General features: G+C 33.6%; 1 protein-coding gene and 1 non-coding gene across 4 annotated transcripts in view; one reads left to right on the forward strand and one right to left on the reverse strand.

The window, feature by feature from the left end:
• The window catches only part of LOC140746766 (myrosinase 1-like), a 35,179-nt gene extending 14,958 nt beyond the window's left edge, over window positions 1–20,221 (reverse strand). The window contains exon 1 of one of the 3 annotated variants that reach the window (XM_073078871.1): window positions 20,005–20,221. Coding sequence is in view for 1 of the 3 variants with exons in the window: in XM_073078864.1 (XP_072934965.1) it covers window positions 15,222–15,249 (28 nt within the window). In the remaining 2 variants the exon portion in view is untranslated. Of the gene's footprint in view, window positions 1–15,221; window positions 15,413–20,004 lie in introns of those variants that run through there. The other 2 variants (XM_073078864.1, XM_073078867.1) reach the window with 2 other exon arrangements.
• On the forward strand, window positions 7,588–7,660 carry TRNAV-AAC (transfer RNA valine (anticodon AAC)). The gene has a single exon. It is a non-coding gene; the product is annotated as a tRNA-Val (tRNA).
• Window positions 20,222–20,867: the final 646 nt, after the last annotated feature.

Below are 20,867 nucleotides of genomic sequence, written 5' to 3' on the forward strand. Positions count from 1 at the left end.
CGGGTCTCCTCTCAGAATGAAAAGGATTAGGAAATAGTCCACCCCGGCCAGACTTCACATACCTTTAATTTTTTTTCAAGATTTCTGAGGTATGCAGGTTTCCTCACGATGTTTTCATTCACCGTTTAAGCAAGTGGTAATTGACTTCTAATACGCACTTGACTTTGAAAAATCAGAAGTGCGTGCCTGGGATTTGAACCTTGGACCCTTTGATCAAGTGTAATGTTTATAGTCGCTGGCTTGGCAGGAGAGGATTTTTTGCAGCATTTTGAAACTTCATTCCTACATCGGCCAGTGATAGGAGGGAGAAAGTGTGTCAAATATTTCCTTGCACTACTCACCATTGTAAAGTTCGTAGAGCACGCAAAAGTTCCCTATGATCTTTCGCAACCTTATAGGTAGGATTTTTAACGCATGTATAGTCCCCGTAAGGCTGCTAGTCCGCTCTGAATAAAAATGAATCGCGTCGCCATAGCAAATTGTATGACTATACCTGCTGGCAACAGCGGACTAGCAGTTTGGCGCGGACTATACCTAATCTATCAAGATACCTATAAAAAAAGCCTTCAGAAAATTAAAGACACTTGCGTATGTAGAATCAACGTTACTAAACAAATAAGTTATAATTTTATTATTGTGGAACATATATTCAATTCAACAATGGGGTCCTTGGTTCAAAATGAGGTCAGTCTGAATACAAATCGAACGAGTCTCGAAATATTTGAACAAGTGAACAATCGGCGTGCTCAACCAAGAAATCGATTATGTGTTTTTGGGTTTCATTGAATTGATTCTGAAAATAATTCAAAACTATACAAATATTTGGTGGAATACTATGTTAATATTACAGGAGAAGATGCTTCAAATACGAGGGAAAATTCAATTCAATTTAACCCATTTAATTCTATTATTTTATAACAAGAACTTGAGCTTTAAGAAGGATTCGCGTCGCCTGGGCGAAAGATGAAATTGCAGCAAATACTCGTAGATATGTCGGCCAAAAAACTTCATAAGCATAAAAATTAAAAATGTAAACGTTGTCGGCGAAAAATAAAGCTCCATCTATGCTAAGTAAATATAAAACTTTATTTGAATGGTGGCTATTTATTGGAATAAACCTATCATTTAATAAATTGTCTTCATTTATGGAATGAACTGTTTTTTCATCGCTTGCTCCACGTACTTAATGAAACATCATATTATGCAGTGCCTTATAAAGTTATGGACAAAATACATGTTTTAATTTTGATAATATTTTTTGAAATTGCTAGAACCATCTGTGGTTCATTTCCAGCGGTACCATCACCTCATCTATTTCTGCCGTACAACAGCAGTGTTAAGCGCTTCTGTGTTCTGGTTTGAAGGGCGTGGGAGGGAAGATATACTTTTCCGAGACATTGCAGCTTAGTCCTCAAAGATAGTGGCTCATTAGCCGACCTCAAGAAGAAATGTACTTAATCTTAACAAAAGCAATCATATAAGAAAAGAACATGAAGTTAGGTTATGCAATTGACAAAAACTTGTAATGTGTGATGAAAGAATTTAGAAATTAATCCTTTTGTGTAGTTGATGTAGCAATTGTTGTGAAATCCTCGATATTTCTATGAACCATTGGAATTATAGTGATAAATGAACAGTGTACCTACGAGTTACACTTACGCAGGAATTAGAACAAATATAGAAGACACTTGAACACACACGAAACCACATGAACACAGGGCTGTACTCTGGCGTTAATGAGACGAATAATTTATTTAATTATTTATTTATTTTATTGTGTAAAGCATCTAGTATAATAAGTCAATAACGATACATAAAGTCCAATTAAATGCTACCTTTACAGGTGTTACACATGTCAAAACTTAGTTAAAATGTTAGAATCTAAATATATATAACTCAAAGGTGACTGACTAACATAGTGATCTATCAACGCACAGCCCAAACCACTGGACGAATCGGGCTGAAATTTGACATGCAGGTAGATGTTATGTCGTAGGCATCCGCTAAGAAAGGATTTTGATCAATTCCACCCCCAAGGAGATAAAATAGGGGATGAAAATATTACTTCTTGACGCGAGCGAAGCCGCGGGCAAAAGCTCGTTGACAATAAAAGTATTAAAGGTAAATATTAAGATTCATTAAGGACAATGATTTAGTTTTACCTCATAACAGCAGTGTTAAACGCTGCTATGTTCTGGCCTGAAGGGAGATGTACTGGGGTTGATTACATGTCCATGGGCGGCAGTAGTCACTTACCATCAGGTGGGTTGCATGCTCGTCTGCTACTCCCGTATTGTAAAAAAAGTTTTATTCTAACATGCAATATAATAATCTATATTGATTATTATAATTAATTACAAAGGACAATGGTTAGTTTTATTATAACATTAAATATATTAATCAATGTAATTATTATTATGACCTTAAAAAAGAAAGGTTTCTTTTGAAAGGAGTATCATAAAAGTAACTTATATCTACTGTAATTTCATCTTAAGCTGTTACACTATAAATTGTGAATTTAGATTGTTCATGTCCAACTTATTGTTTTTGTTGTTTTCCTAATAAAGTTCCAACTTAATTCGCAAGGGTAGCATCTGTAATTAACCTTTAACGTCAAGTGCATAGTGTGCCGAGGGGCAGATGGGTCAAGCTTCAGAGGGCGGCACGGGCGGCAAACCAGTATTTGACGTATAATAACGTGCAGTTTGTATTAGAAAACCTTGAAAATCTATTTGCGAACTATTATGGGCGGCACATGAAGGGGCGGCTTAAAGTTCAATCGAAGCACATTATTAAGAAAAGTTTCAGAGACTAGATAGTAGTCACGTAGTCATGTGTGTGGTGGAATATGTGTTTTAGCAGACGTCCCGCAATTTTAAGAAGGGTGCAAGAGGGATGCAAAAAGAGCTCTCCTTTAAAGCCGGCGATGCTTTGGCGACTCCTCTGGTGTTGCCAACGTCCATTGGCGACGCTGACTGCATTCCACCAGGTAGCCCGTCTACCTTACCGTTAGGTATCAATATAAAAAAAAAACGTTTAATTTTCTACTACATAAAACTTATTTAAAACAAAAGCTTAGTCCGGCCCTGTCTCCGAAGGCTGTATTCACAAGACCTACATCCGAACCGCAGCGCTACCCACCTCAGTCCAGCCCCGATCACCTATTGAAACAGATCCATCGACATCACAGTATTAATTATATTTAATAATAGTTTTAAAGTGTCATACACTTGGGGAGTTGAAGATCTTCCAAACGGTAAGGCCTATTTTACGTAACTGTACTTACTCTTTCTTCTTCATCCCATCATTTAACCCTCTTTTTTACCCGCCTGTGGATACTAATGCTTTTCGAGAGTATTTGGCACATTCTGCAGCTCAAACGGCCCAACGAATTTAAACATATGAGGTGTGACTCATAAAGTTGTGGGAGACGGGAGTAGCATACGCTGTATTATTAAGCAGTCGGTTTTTTTTTTTAATAATTCTCTAGCTATTATTAACAAAGATACACACTCCACCTGATGGTAAGTGTTCACTGCCGTCCATGGATATCCGTAACCAACTTCATATATACCTGGATTTTATTTGAAGCACATACAAACACCTATGTTGGCACTCCTGAAGACTAAGGTTGTCTCATCATGTAAGTCCTCTAGCATCCCTTCCGTCGAAACGAAAGAGCTGCTTCAAGGTAGAAATAGAGGTAGCGATGGTACCTCCCCGCTCGAACTTACTTCTAGAAGTATTGAGTCAGCGTTCCGCCTGCAATCCACGTGTATGCTCTAGCGGTTCATTTAAGGTAAGTTCTTCATTAATCAAATTAAAGGTCACTAATGCCTATCTACTTATAAAGCTCGAGAAATATCTTGTATTTCAGAAAAATCTTTTTAGACAGCAGTTTCACTAGAACATATCGTGGTAGGTATCTGAGTTACTTAAGTTTTTCCAGGTTAGAATAATGCCATATTCCCAGTAAGATCTTTTTGAAGTGAAAACTTCTTTGGCGGCGTTGTGCACTTTTGTAATGGGTAAAATATGTTAAACTCGCATCAGGACACGTGGCCTGATCGAAAATTCGTAAAATGTAACAGTTCTGAAGTACTAATTTTTTATTGTAACATAAATTGTCATATTTGTGTACGATAGCGTAAAAAAAAATATTGTATTTTACCACATAAATGATAGTACTTTTATACTGATAACTAGCTGACCCGGCAAACGTTGTGTTGCCATATAAATAAAAAATTGTTAAGGGTGAACAACCCTTATCACTTAGGGGTATGAAAAATAGATAGTAGCCGATTCTCAGACGTACTGAATATGCATAAAACATTTGGCGAAAATCGGTGTAACCGTTTCGGAGGAGTACGGTAACTAACATTGTGACACGAGAATTTTATGTATAAGATTATTCCAATTATCAAATTATATTATCATATTATTCCAAAATAACAAAATGCACAACGTTAATATTCAAGTTTTCACTTCTGTTGGTTACCCGGAATGCAACTCGTTGACTTTTTATTATACCTATCCTTTCCACAAGAATGTAATGTAAAGTGGTGCAAGCGCTACTAAAAAGGATATTATACCTAATGGTTGTGTTGCAGTCGAATTAAGCTCGAATTCAAAGATGATAGAACCTTTCCTGACTCGACGTGGTTCAGGAACCATACGTGGTACACCACCGCCACAACTATTTCTGCCTAATAAAGACAATGTTAAGCGCTGCTGTGTTCAAGTTTGGTGGGTGTGGTAAGGGTTGTCCCTGTAGTTCCGGGACTAGAATAGGGCTACGGTATCCCCTGCCTGTCGTAAGAGGCGACTAAAAGGAGCTTCCGGGGTTGCGGGCGGCAAGAGTGGGAGCTCCAACCGCCCGGCCAGCGATCCCGGGTAGGGCGGCAGTATGTGTGGTCGCATACCGTCGTGTACAATAGACGATGTGGCGAGCGGCATGCTCACCTGGGCGGAGCCCGACGGGGCAACACGCTAAGAGTACTCCGGCTGCGTTCCTCTGGAGATCCCGAAGTCCTTTACGCAGCGCCGAGGACGGCCACCGGGAGGGTTTTAGTGCGGTAACAATCCCACATAACTCTGTGTCGCTCCCACGACACCGGGTACCTTACGAAGTTTTCCCTCTCGAAAACAAAAAAAAATGGGTATGGTGAGAGTGTCCTACATTTCCAAGGCATTTTAGCTTCTCCCTCAGAGAAAGCGGCGCATCTGTGGGCGATCACACGCAGGAGTTTAATCTATTATAATCTAATCTGAGGTTAATTACAGTTGTCCGCGGTAGTAGTAATTTGGCACTAACCCCCTTGACATCCAAAGAATAAAATTTCGTCCTCTGACAATTGCATTCCAAATATAACATTTTAATGCACAATTGCTACAGTTTATTCGTTTATGCACTCGGGTCTTTTGTTCTTATAATAATACTAGCTGACCCAGCAAACGTTGTGTTGCCATAAATAAAAAAAATGTTAAGGGTGAACAATCCTTATCACTGAAGGGTATGAAAAATAGATAGTAAGAGATTCTCAGACATACTGAATATGCATATAAAATTTGGTGAAAATCGGTAACGCCGTTTCGGAGGAGTAAGGTAAGTAACATTGTGACACGAGAATTTTATATATAAGAGTCATACCTTATTACATCATGTATTACAATTGATAGTCACCTACCTAAGTATATAGGTTTTTACATTCGTATTGTGGTCTAAATACGCAGACGAGGTTGCAACAGCACATAACGAGCCACTTGTTCAAACATAACTCCATTTTTCGTATTCTGAATCACTTTGTACATAAAATTCTTGTTGCAACCGATCAATATTTTAACCGGTTATTACTTATACTATTTTCTTTTAAAATATACGTAATATAAATTGAGTATCTATACTAATATTATAAAGAGCAAAACTTTGTTTGTTTGTTTGATTGTAATGAATAGGCTCAAAAACTACTGGACCGATTTTAAAAATTCTTTCACCATTCGAAAGCTACATTATTCACGAGTAACATAGGCTATATTTTATGTGAAATATATTTGATAAATACATTTTGAGGCGCTACAAAGTTTGCCGGGTCAACTAGTATTTAATAAAATTAAATATTTCCTCTTCTACTTATGTATTTACAATTGAATACTGTATCATGTTAAATTGCTGTACATTTTCTCTATTTATTAGCTTTTATTAGCTTGGGTTGTATGTACGTAACAGTAACGGAATCTTTGAACCCGATTTCTATCCACTTTGCACGTTCAGTTTAATTCAAAATTTTGAAAAATTATCAAAAACCGATGACAATACACGATTTTAATAATTTTGTACCATTGTCCTTATCAACATCCTCAGGATTAACAATTTTCGAGGCGAGAGAAAGCGCCTTAGGGAGAGTTCAGGCAAAGTTACTAGATTGATTTTTAGTTATGAAAAATAATAATGTTATTTCCCTATAACTCAAATGTACTGAAACAAATCTATAATGCCATCTTGAAAAAAGATTACGTATAAGTATTACGTAACGCAATTTTTGAAGAGTTTTGACCCCCCCTCCCCCTCTTGTAACGCACCGTAACGTTTTTCTATACCCCCCCCCTCCCCCTATCTAAACGTTACGTAGCACTCAAGTGTCAATTTTTACCCTAAACTCGCTAAAAAGTTATGTTATAGTTTTTATCCTTGGGCGTGTTCAGCCGAACTAGGTGTCCTGAGTATTCTAAGTTAGTTTAAGTATAGTCAAAGCATATATACTGCTATACTGTACTATACTTAGTCTAACTCAGAATACTCAGGACTTAGTTCGGCTAAACCCACTCATTCAAGGGATTCCCCGTAAAACGTAAATGAAAAGGGTTGCCAATTTAGGAGCTTTATTTCTCTATTTTTTTATTAAAAAATGTTACGTAACGTGTATTAAGAAAGACCCCCTCCCGCCCCTGTAACGCATCGTAACGTTTTACAAGACCCCCCCTCCCCCCCAAATTGCGTTACGTAATACTTGAACGCCCCCTAAAACGAAACCGTCCGCTGTTTGTTCGTGAGTTACAGGGGTTTATCTCTTAAACCGTAATAGATAGACACTTGATTTTTTTACAGACGATGCATAATGATGGTCGCTATAACAACAAATACTAAAAATTAATAAAATATATATAGTTCACAAAACTAAAAAATACGCTAGCGTCTTCATACATATATTTTCATAAATGTTTTCTAGTTAGGAGCACTACACGCACGTGGGTCGCGAAAAGACTGCAGCAAAATCATGCGTGCAGGTGAGACGATCACACATCCGATCGTTTCATAGATATTTCCTGTAATGCGTAATATATGCTCGTGGGTCGCTAGAAGACTGCAGCAAAATCACGCGTGCAGACATGTACGGGGTCATAAACCCGTTATACTATTTAAGTATCAATTTAAGATATAATTATTTAGAAAATTATCTATGAAACGATAGGATGACAGTGGTACGCATGCCGACCGCATGAGAAATCCGCCTAGAAAATAGGCCGATTCGCGCATGCGCTGTAGCTATTGTTTACAACCAATAGGAGTTTTCGAGATTTAAAGCAACAGCCTCCATAGCTCAGAGGATAGAGCAATGGTCTAACAAGCCATGGGTCGGGAGTTCGATTCTCCCTGGAGGCATCTATCACGTAGGTTTTCCGTTTTTGCTATTTTTACGCGTCTTCCACTTTTGGTTTTTATGATATTAGTTTTTATATTAATTTGTGTGTTAAAAAAACAAACACACGTAACTTCTGGTATCAATTTTACAATAAATTATTTATTAATAACATTAACATGTTTCAATAAAAAGAAAAATTTTTAACAAAAAAATACAACCGACTTCTATGTCACTACAAAGTAAAAAATAATTCAAATAAATGTTAGTTTAGTACATATTTCTGAAGTCGGCGCTCATATTGGACACGCTTTACATCGTTATCCAACGAAATATATTGAGCGCCGACTTCAGAAATATGTACTAAACTAACATTTATTTGAATTATTTTTTACTTTGTAGTGACATAGAAGTCGGTTGTATTTTTTTTTAATTGGAGTAGCAAATGGACTTGCAGTCCACGTAATGGTAAGTATTCACTATCACCCATGGACATGTGTAACCAACTCTATATAGAACAGACTCTGCCTTAAACCGAGATGTGTTCGCGAGATATATAAGTCAACAGGGGGGTTACTACCGTCTCTAAAAACAATATTATTTTAGTTATACATGGAAATTTCGAAAATTCGATTAAATTTATAAATAATTCGTTTCGATGCAATCTTGAAATAAAAGTTTCCTGAACTATGATGCTTTTTAAAAGATGGTGGTAGGCCCCCTGGTAGCATTCTTCCAATCAAATGCAGAAATGTCGCACGATGGAATTGGGTGTGGCAGTGGTACTACTCCTGTCGAATCGTACCGAGTTTACCATCTTCCTTCTATTCTTCATCATTGTTACCATTTCTTGGAATATTTTTTCAATGATTTTAATTAATTCGTCATCGTCAACCCTTTACTGTCCTAGAGGCTTACCACCATCTTTTAAAAACCATCTTAGTTCAGGAAAGTTTTATTTCCTCCTTAAAACAGTAAAATATTCCGTCATACACAGTTGAACCAACTTAAACCCTTATTAATTTTTCGCTTATCCATTGTATAAAACCAACTGAAATTGTCATATTTTGCTTAAAATGTAAAATTTCCTGCAAAAAAGTAAAAGTATGATGAAAATAATATTGTTTTAAGAGATGGTAGTAACCCCCCTGCTATTGGACATAGGTATTTTTTCAGAGTGCGGGGATAAAGCCACCGCGCTGGTCAATTACATAAATAAGTGGAACGTAACAGCGATGGGAGAGATACTTTTCCGAGACACTCCAGCTTAATCCTCAGGGGTAGCACCTCTGCGGCCGACCTCAGGTAGGAATCTAATTTTGTCTGGGGTTGATTACAGATGGGCGGTCCATGGGCGGCAGTAGCCATTTACTAACTACCATTATGGTTGAATGCATGCTCATCTGCAATTTCTATATTATAAAAAAACGTAAATTACCAGCAAATCTTATGCATATCCGATATAAATGTATTTAAAAGTTTAAACGAATGGATTTTAACATAACACCTATTACAAGAACTTTCGTATATAGGTACATTTTTGATTTAATAATGTTACTGGATATTATTTTAAAAATAAAAATATAATTAATAAATTTTATGTTTACTTAGTGTAATGTTTGTTTATTTTCTGTATTAATTGTCGAATAGAATGGCCCTCATTACGAAATAAACTAATTACAGCTAATAAGTATCTACTAATAGTATATTGATATAGGTATAATGTTTTAGTTAACTATATTTACATAATAAATCTTAGAGTATTTAATAAAGTTATTTATTTATTACTAGCTGACTCAGCAAACGTTGTGTTGCCATATAAAAAGAAAAATGTTAAGGGTGAACAACCCTTATCATTTAGGGTTATGAAAAATAGATAGCCGATTCTCAGACCTACTGAATATGGATCTAAAATTTGGTGAAAATCTGTAAAACCGTTTGGAGGAGTACGGTAACTAACATTGTGACACGAGAATTTTATATAAAAGATTAGAAAAACGACAAGATAACTCACACAACAAAAATAGCTGGGCAAGTGCGAATCGAACTCGCACATAGAGGGTTCCGTCTTCCGTACCACCAAATTTTCATTATTTTTTTATTTTTAGCATTTGTTATTATAGCAGCTTTTAAAGAAACTTGTTATTTACAGAGTATGTATAAGGTGACCACTATAACAACAAATACTAAAAACAAAAATATCTTGAAGATAATGAGGGATCACTTGAATTTTTTACAGTATTTCTTTGACTGCTACAAAATGAAATACTAAAAATAAAAAATCTTCCAAATAAATAGTGGTCACCATACAACTAACCGCTAGTAAAAGCCTTTAATATACACAATGATAAAATAAATAAAAATATAGTGGTACGGAACCTGCCTTGTGCGAGTTAGACTCGCACTTGGCCAATTATAGTTCACTTATTTTTATTTTTAATTACAATTTATTTACTGGGTTAACACTTTAAAGTGTTGGTTATACCAAAGAGTTTACTTTTATAAACCGTTATTTTAATATCAACAAACACAGGTTCTTTAAAATTTCAAATATCGACCAATACCTAGGTATTGAAAATAAACAGTTTCAAAACGTGGTATTGGTACCAAATTACCAATAACGATACCGCGTTATGATATTACCGACCCACGACTACAAAGCACTGAGGATATTAGTCCTTGTGCTACACAAAAATAGTAAAAAACATGTTAAGGACTATATAGTTTTTCGTAAGGACAAGGGTGAACATTTATTAGCCAAGAAGCCTCAGTACTTATGCAAGTTACACGATAACATCGTAAGCGTGTTTCAGAAAATGTACAACGCCACCTAGTACTGAACTTTGTAAATAAAAATAGGCCAAACAATATTAAACGAATTCCGTGTATTTTCAGATGTCTCATCAAAAGGGGAAAAATTAAAGAGAGAAGAATAAAGAAAGAAGTTGTAAGAAGAAAGATGAAGTAATTAAGAAGAAAGAAGTCATATTATCTTGTTAAGCGAAGTTGGTTTGTGACCGTCACTAACGGGCAGTAAATTAGGAATTTGCTCGTTTTGACGATCGCAAAATGAACTCGCTTGACTATTTTCTACGGAACGAAGAAGAAAAAGAAGAAGAGCGAAGAAAAGAAAGAAGAAAATAATTTGGGTTTTAGGCGTACTGAAAAAAATCAATACCTATGAATGTTATTGTGTTTTTTGTTTTATTTATTTATTTTCTGTTTATTTATATTTATAAATGAAAATCTATAATTATAAAACTATATTTTGATAAACAGTAAATTTCATTATTCGAACGTCAAAATGGAACGTCATTTAACGTGGTAAGCATAATATAGGTAGGGGAGCTTATTGTTCCAATAACCCTTGTACTGACATGAATCCTTGTATTAAAAAACTACGCGTGGCTTTTGTCGCAATACAGGTAACACTGATTCTTTCGCCATCTATTGTTACCAATAGATGGCGATAACAACAACAGTGGTAGTGCTCTGGCACCGAAGATTTTAGGCTTTTTAATCCGAAAATTTTAAGAAATATTGTTTTATATGCCAATAATAATAGAAGTCAGTAACAATCAGTGTCTTTTGCTTATTTACTAGTAAAATATAAAAGGTATTTTAAATAATCGAAAGGAAAATAGTTTAATGGTTGTGATTAGCAATTAAAGGTCTTATCTTAGGTAATATCTTAATATTTAGTAGACTTCTGTATTCAAATGTCTTTATTTTATTGAAAATATAAATTCTATGTATTTTGATTTAAGTCATTTTTGAAAAGGAAATAAGGGAATCAGGAGGGCTGTCTGCGCTGATGTTTTTAATACTTATAATTATAGATAATAAGACATCGGATTTATACGTTATTTTTATAAAGTTATTTCATAACTATAACTTTTTCAGTCCATAAATGCGTAGAAAACGAAAATAGTAGTAAATAGAGAAAAAATAGAAAATTATTATTATTTATAAGTAAATAATTATACTAATTGTGAATAAACGTAAATTTTAGTAATTAATAATATTTTTACAGTGTATATTTTGTGCATTTTTCTCCCTTTTAATGCAATGTCCACTTAAAATATTGTAAGCTTTGTATTTTACAAAGAACCTGGCAACATCGGCTAGATGTTCAAAAATAGAACCAAGCAATCAGAGGCCGTTACGTCATTGGCGAGGCTATGCTATTGGTGGAGACGAAGACTGTTTCATTTGCGCGGGAAAATACTAAAGACAATAAGATGGAATCTAGGTTTACAACTGGACGCATTACATACTTTCATTCGTTTTGTTTTTTCTTTTATTTCATTATAACAACTGAATTTCAACAATATTCTTTGCATTTTAGTAAAGTTTTATCCTGAAAATTCAAGCTTCTAGCTTCATATGCAACGAAGTTACAGGGGGTCGAAAATGGGCCGAATTGCTTCGAGAAAAGTATGCTACGGCCGTGCCGCTTTTTTGGCTTTGGCTCGACTTGGCGGAGGCACTGCCGTGCCTCCAGATATAATCTAAGTGTTGTCTTGTTTTCTAATAATTTAATATAAGAATTGTTATTGCAACGTGTAAGAAGTATTTACTTTCTAATTTTCCACGATTTTCCTTTGCAGGTCCCACAAAGAGATCATTTTGAAAAACTTCAGTTGCAACAGGATGGAGTTAGTCTAGATACATACCTACTACAATTTGTAGTACTACCGTCATCAAAATTCAAGAATTTGTGGTTATTAAAAAATATGTTTTTGTAACTAAGTTATCTTTATGTTTTGGAAAATAATAAAACTCGATGAAAAACAAATTCTTTACTTACTTATTCTTTTTTTTTTTTAATGAAGCATGACAAATGCATGACAAACAAGCATGCAGTGCACCGGAGGATAAGTGGCTACTGCTACCCATAGAAATTTGTAATCCATCCATAAAATAGACTAGATTCTTGTCTGAAGGAAGGCGCAGATACGTTGCTATGAGTCTAAAGTTTGAAAGCCTTGGATAAGTATCCTTTTATTACACCTTATAAATCAGGATACAGCAGCGCTTAACATTGCCGTTATTAGATAGAAATAGGTGTGGTGGAGCTAAACCACGTTGGGCTCTACCACCTTTAATATTCTTTATAACAACACAAATTCGTAGAGAATTATTTTAGTAGTAATAAGATGCAATCTTCACTTCGTCACCTTTACATTATAAATAGTGCGAATAAAATAAATTCTGAAGAGTTGTCTGATTTTTTTATTTTATTTATATCCTGTTATTAAATGACATAACTATGTAATGAATCCATTAAATAGTAATAATAATACGGTCGTATAGTATCACAGATTATGAAAGTTATGATCATTTGAAAAAATATTATGACAGTTTAACGGGGAAGGAAATATCGTGAATATCCACAAATCTAAATTTACTTTAAACATGGGATGGATTGCTCAAATTCTTTTTATTCTGTAGCATCATGGCCAGCAATGGGGCGCAATGGGCAAATTATGAAATGATGACTAAAATACTCAAATTAATTCTCTCTACATTATTTGCCCATGTTTTCCTGTAAAGTAAATGATGTACACACATACTCAGCTTCGAGGTTTCAGAGTAACGAATTTTCTTTTAAATTTAAATTGAACCTAGGACCATGTCAGACTGGTAAATAAACACTATGCAAAAAATGTCTTGAATAATATATTTACAATCATTCAAATATAAAGACTACTTTAACTACTTGTGTAGTATGTACTGTATATTAGCTATCTTAAATTATATTTTATAAGTACTTTAATCTATACCGAATGAAAATTAGTTTAAAAGAAGCAATCACACAAAACGTAAATAAAAGTAAAATGTTTTTCACTCAACAATATAGTCTTATTTATTTTTAAAATTTACATTAAATGGTCTTGATCAAATCGGTGTATTTATTTAAGGTATTAAAATTTCTGTTTACTCAAAGCCAAAATGTTTAAAAGATATCATTAGATAATAAAAACAAATAAGAACAGCTTAAATCCAAGACTCTACAATAGTAAAGTAAACAAAACAATTAATATTTAGTATTCCATGACTCTACCTTAATGACTTGACAAACATCTCGCTCAATCATTAACAGACTTAAATCATTAATGACAATGAAAACAAAGTCATTATTAGCATTCGTTTTCTAATTAGTCTCATCCCCTAAGAGACTTGTATAAAAACCATTAGATTTTGGATTCGATCAACAGTAGTGATTTGTGGAGTGTACAAGAAAGATATAAGTGTATCATTTATTTTTATAATATTTATGTTTTATTATAATATTATGTTTTAATAATATACACAGTGAGTACATAAAATTCGTTAGGTTTAAAGTCGGAAAATAAAAACGGAGTGGCGAATAGTTTATGTTCGAATTGTGTGAATTCTGTAAATTTCGGGTACTCGAGTTTTTCGGCTGTAAGAGACATTAAACCTTGAGGTTTCACAATTGTAAGTACTTTTAAAGACAATATATTTATTCTATACTTGAAATTTCAAGAGTGAAATCAAATAATTACTCAAAACGTGATAGATTTTTTTAAGATCAGACTGAGGGAGCCTCCAATACCATACCTATCATTGGTTTTAGATTATGGAGCTGCTTTGTTGCGGTTTGAAGCAAATGAGTTTAAGTATAAGTTAATGAGTGTAAGGCAGAAATACTAAACGGGGGTTAGTTTAGTTTTAACAATCAGTAACCCATCTGAGATTGATCTGATAAGTAGTAACCATAACTTCTGATAGAAACCTGCATACTCATTGAAGCTCTTTAGACCAATAATATCACCTTTGTTGTGTTTAGACATGAAGACAAGCTTTTAAGGCAATTTTTAATATAGAGACACTCTTATTTAAGCTTAAGAGATAAGCCATATTTGAATTTTCTCGTTAACCTTAGTTACATAGCTATTCTATTTAGAGTTATAGAAGTTCAAATGTCCCAGTAGATTTGTTTCATTTTACCCTCACTTCGACATAATTTTTACGCCTAGTAAAAAGTCATGGTTGAAACACAAGTAAGTGATTAAGTGTATGAAATTATGGGTAGTGAAATTGAAAGTATCGAATGTAGAGTTCTGAAGATTTTTTTCGATGTATTATTTGAAGATGCTATTTATTAAAGTGCTAGAAGCCTTTGTAGTTTTAACTGCCGCGACTCTACCGATACTTATCTAATTATATAAGAGTATGTTATGCTTTTTTGTTTTAAATGACGCACACAATAAATGACGTGTAAAATTAATTTTGTAAATAATCGACTTCAGTACATTCTTATACAGATATTTTCTTTGATTCAATTATTATTTTTCCATGCCATTTTAATATATAAACAAGTTAACACTCTACATTATAGACGCCTTCAAATCAGAAGACAGCAGCGTTTAACACTGCAATTATAAAGCGATTGGACCAGATATAACATCATGCATTTGTCTTTTTTATTAAAACTGTTGCTGTTGTTTATTAATTTATATACGTAAGTAAAAACTTAGTTAAGAACATAACTCATTTTTTTATTTGATTTATAATTATATTAACATCGTTGTTTTCATCACGAAATTGACTTACCCAACCAACAATTACGGCCATATTGCATTGAGTTTATGAACTAAAACTCAATAACATATTGATGTTAATTTTAGTAAAAATAACACTCGCACAACACAAAACAACAAAAATAAATAGTTAACAATAAAAATACTTGTCTTAAAAAATCTATAGCTATAGGTACTTGAATACCACAAAAACTACCTGATGAGAAGAACGCGAAATTACTTACTAAAAAATGTGGATAGTGATTGCCGCCGCTTGGGGATTACGCATACTTTGGCGTACACGTGTCGTGACACGTTTGTTGTGGGCCTAAGTAGGTTTCATTCGGCTTGTTACTGACCCAAGCTGTATGTAGCCTGCTTAATTCTACGACAAAATGCACTCCGTTACTGAATTGATTAGATACTGCAGTGATTGGTAAGTATAAACGTTTTTAAGCGAACTTTTCGTGCGGTCCTGCTTGCAACCCCTTGAACGTTTCTCGTGCATACGTAAGCAACCCGGATATTTTTGGGATCAACGAGTTGAATATTTCAACTTACTTTGAGTGAATGTCCCATTAATGTCGGTTAAGCCTTTTCTAAAATTAGACATACGAACGACGGACAAATAAACAAAAGTACTTTCATTGTTTTTAATATAAATGTTTAGTTTTAATTTGGGTAATTGTATTTATTTATGTCCCGTATACTTTTATATGTTTTTGTCTACACTATATATGTATATCGAGTCTTCAAGGCCTTATTTCCATGAACCTATTTGAATATTATTTTACTTTCTTATGTTATTTACATACTCAAATTAATATTTACTCATACATTGAGAGAGCTTTAAAGAGCTTCAATAATTTATAGAACTTTTATATTAAGTAAGTATATTTTTTTAATCTATATACAGGCTTACACTGTTCTGTATGATTCAGATATTTAATATTTTGTTGTTTTAGTTTTAATTGTTTTAATTTTGTTGCAGTAAGTTCATGAACAACTTTAAAGTGGAATTGTGCTAACTAACATTAAATGGACACGTGCAACTTTATTATAGTTGTTTCAAAAAGTTGTACCTAGCTTTTTAAATCCAAAGATTTTTTTAAATAGTATATTACATTATTATATCTTCATTATTAATCTATTTTTTAATTTAGGTATATTTTTACTAAGTATTTTTTTGTCTTTTATTCACATATGTGCATTTGGTAATTTAGTAATAAAAGTCGTAGTCAATATGAATAATAAAATATATTGCAACATATTTTTTGTGGTCTTAAGTAGATTTCGTTCGACTTGTGATGTATTCAAGCCGTTTGATATCTGCTTAAATCTGTAACAAATAATGCCATCATACCACGAGCAATTCATGTAGACACTTTTATTTTGTGCATGATTTTATTTATTTGTGCATGCATGTTATTTATTTTTAGTCGAAGCTTTATTTTTGTCAATTTTGAAGGTGGTCGAAGCTTTATTTTTGTCAATTTTGAAGGTGGTAGAACCCTTTGTGGTTCGACTCCGGCGGCACCACCGCCACACCTATTTCTACCTAATAACAGCAGTGTTAAGCGCTGCTGTGTTCCGGTTTGAAGGGTGTGGTAAGGGAGACAGACTTTTCCGAGGCGTTCCAGCTTAGTCCTAAGGGGTAGCGGCGCATCTGTGGCCGACCTCAGGTAGGAATATCTAATCCTATCTGGGGTTGATTACAGATGTCCATGGGCGGCAGTAGCCACTTACCATCAGGTGGACTGCATGCTCGTCTGCTACTCTTATATTATAAAAAAATATATATATATATTGTCACTAAACTGGTAAGCAATTAAATATGTTTTATTTCAACATACAATATAGAAGTAGCAGATAAGCATGAAGTCCACCTGAGGGTAAGTGGCTACTCCTGTCCATAGAGATCTATAGTCAACCCCAGATAAGATTAGATTTCTACCTGATGTCGACCACAGATGCGCTATCCCCGAGGATTGCTTCGGAAAATAATGTCTCTATTACCACACCTTTCAAACCAGTACACAGCAACGCTTAACACAGCTTTTACTAGACAAAACTAGATAGAGGGCGCTACCTTCAAATATTATAATTATTTTCCTTACTTGTGGCTAAATCATACGATTTTAATAAGCTTATTAATCAGTGTAATTGATACGACTTTTACCATAATTATAGATCATTTTCAGCTTAATAAAATGTAACCTTCGTGGAATAAAATGTATGTGTGTATTGTTGAGGCTCTAAGTAGATTTCATCCGGCTTTTAAGCAATGTTAAGCCGAGTGTAGTCTGCTTAAAGCTTCGGCAAATACTTTCAACGACTTCGTTACAGTATTATAAAAATATTCGTGTCATGGTAAAATCTACTAAAGTTTATATATTTTTCTATTTTATATTCCTTATGCATATTATGTCAAATTTACCAGATTTTTTCGCTAACAGAACATTTGCTACGTGTAAAGGATATATTATTATATACTATTAATTTTTTTGTATAATAAATGTGTATATTTTTAGTGATTTCAATACAGAAAAGCTTTTGATGTGCTTTTAAGTAGGTTTTGTCCGGCTTGTGTTATAATTAAGCGGAACTCTACCTATTTATAAGGACGTTGAAATGAGAAATACAAAACTCTATAATGATCGCAACTTTCTACGACAGTACAGTAATGTAGTATGCTTCAGAACTTCTAGAATCATCAATATTAACTAGAATAATCCAGAATAATTATTATTAGTGTAATCCATTTTTGGCCATATTATAAGTAACAAATTGTAATCTTCTTTTATTGATAAGTGTAACGCTGTTGGACCAAATAAATGAATAATAAATAAACATTATGCACTATGTTTATAATATGTAAGTCAACAAATTTGTTGTAAGTCTAAGTAGATTTCATCCGACTTTTTTAAAATAAGTCGGGCGAGCTCTGCTTAAATTTACGGCAAATTTAGTAAGCCAAATCCAGTTTGAAGAATGCAGAAGAATCATTTGTTGATTTGCTAACTTTACTTATATTATCATATTGAAGAAGTAAGTAAGTAGTAAGTTAGGAAGTTTTAACTTAAATATAAGTAGATTTCGTCCAACTTTGTTTTCATCCAAAGTTGAATGAAGTCTATTTGTATGACAGTTAAATCTATCGTCGAAGAAGAAATGTATCACTCAAATTCTAGAAGAGATAATCAGTGTACATTTATTTTTGCAGTACATTTTACAGGACAAGTGTAAAATTTAGAACAAACTTTTTATTTTTATTTAGTTATTAATATACATACAACAGAGACAAGGCAAAAGAACATATAGAAATAGTATTGTACGAAGGCACTCAACTGTTAAAGTAAAAATATATTTCTCCAAATATATCCAAAACACATGGGCTAATCTTCTTCAAAATATTAAATAAAAATAATAAAATAAAAATGATTTATTGCATCGAAAGTAATACATTGTTTTACAATATTGTTGGGTACCCTCTTTTAAGTGCGTTAGTACCTGTAGTAGAGGGTCCCGCTCTTCCCTTATACAATACTAAGTACTACAAAATATAATTTTCCAAATATATTATACTTGTAATATAATATTGATTTATTTATCCAGAATTCTCTTCAATGTAACGAAAAAATAATTTACCGAAGAAATCATCAAGTATTTTGTATTTTGATGTTACTATAAGTAGATTTCGTCCAACTTTGTTGCCACCCAAAGTCGAATGAATTCTACTTGTATGACCGTCAAATCTATCGTCATAGAAGAAATCTATCGCCGTTCTAGAAGAATCTTTGGTCATCGTTTTAAGTACGATTCGACCGGCTATTCTCTATCATAGCCCTTCGAGTCTTACTTGAGTTGATGGTTGAGATATGTGATATGTGAAAGTGAAGAATATATTGATATGGAGAACCTTGCTTTTCTCTTCTATGTGGTTTATTTGAAGAATGAAGAATATTGAAGCGTGAACTTCACGCAATTTTTATTCTAATTACATGTAATTGTTCCAAAAATTGTTGCTCAAATAAATTAATGTCTGAAATTAAACGGTAATTTTATTATGTGATAGAAATACTAATATTTCTTGCTTAACTGTGCTGTAGAAAGGGTGTGACAATATAAAGACGTAAACACGGCACATTAAAAATTGTTAAGGGTTGCATCCCTAATCTGAGACAAACAAATGGCTGCACAAGCTAATAAAATCAATTATTTAAGTACTACATAAAATTAGTATAGTACTCAAAATGTGGTATTCAATATAATTAACAAAAATAACGAATTAATTGCATTCGCTTTGCACTTCGCTTTCTTAAAAAACTCTTAGCAATCATGACGAATATCTAAATAAAAATTACTTGCTTAAATATATAACAATCACTGACGGCTGAATCTTGCTAGCGTGTAGGTACATTTTTTATAATTACTTGAATCACATACTTAATTACTAATTTCAAAATATAAGTGTAATATACGTTTAACAATTTACAAAAACCAGCAGAATGTGTCCTGGGGGTTACTACCATCTCTTAAAACAATATTATTTTTAATCATACTTTTACTTTTTTTGCTGGAAATTTAATTTTTTAAGCAAAATATCACAAATTCAGTGATTTTTAAAAGATGGTGGTAGGCCCCCTGGAATTGGATCCGAATTTAGCATAGTGAATAATCAAATAGACAAAGTTTAATAAACCCAACAAATAAATAATCCTCCGTTTTGTTTGTTTACAAAACTCATTTATTTAAAATCTCTACGGAATAAAAAAATAAGACTCTACCTTCAGTCTGCAAGCTAGCGTTTTACTCACCATCAAGCGCAGACCATCTCGCTCGATATGACAAAGCAGCTGCCACAATAACAAAATAATCAACAGTTTCCCATCCATTCGAAGGGTAGAGCTGAATTGGAACATTATCCAATCTAGATTCAAATCACACTCTAGATCTAGAATATTCGCGGGTGATTACGTTAAATCACAAAGGCGGTCACAAATAAGGAAGTCGTCACTTAGCGGCTCTGGCGTCAATCCTTGCAGATTACTGCAATCAGTATCTGAAAGTATTTACTGATACACAATATAACACTGGATGCAGATTGATGCATCCTGTGATATACAGTCGACGGTAGATTTTTCTATTAGTGTCAGTGCAATTTCGAGAATTGATCCCCTTGTTAAGGCTAACCAGTAAATTGCTGTTGTGTGATAAATTTGCAGGATGTGTCTATAGATTTTATCTATCTATATCTATATGCGCAAGGGGTCTCAATGATGCAGTTAAGCTTGTATGGTCCCATTGTTGCATTCGCTAGAAGGTTCATCATTTATAGCTATAGATATGCCAGCTTCAATCAGCTACTTCCTTCTGCATCCAACTAACAGGTCTCAAAAAGAAAATTAAATTATATAATATTCAAAGAGGTTGTTCTTATTGGCAAATTGTCTTCTGCTTCATCTATAATCAATCCCACAAAAACATTAACAATCCCACAAATTAGTCGACCATCCATAATATACCTATATTGGAAAGATTTTGTTTTTTTTTCTCAATTGCCGAAGATTTTTTTTTTACTTAAGTAGGAAACGACCATGTAGGCCATGTATTCACCCCTAGATAAGATTAGATTTGTCCCTGAGATTGGCCACAGATGCGCCCGTACCCCTGATGACCA

This window comes from Epargyreus clarus, unplaced genomic scaffold, assembly GCF_041222505.1.
Source record: "Epargyreus clarus isolate Ecla_fem2 unplaced genomic scaffold, WU_Ecla_fem_2.2 ptg000002l, whole genome shotgun sequence".
NCBI classification, from domain to species: Eukaryota; Metazoa; Arthropoda; class Insecta; order Lepidoptera; family Hesperiidae; genus Epargyreus; species Epargyreus clarus.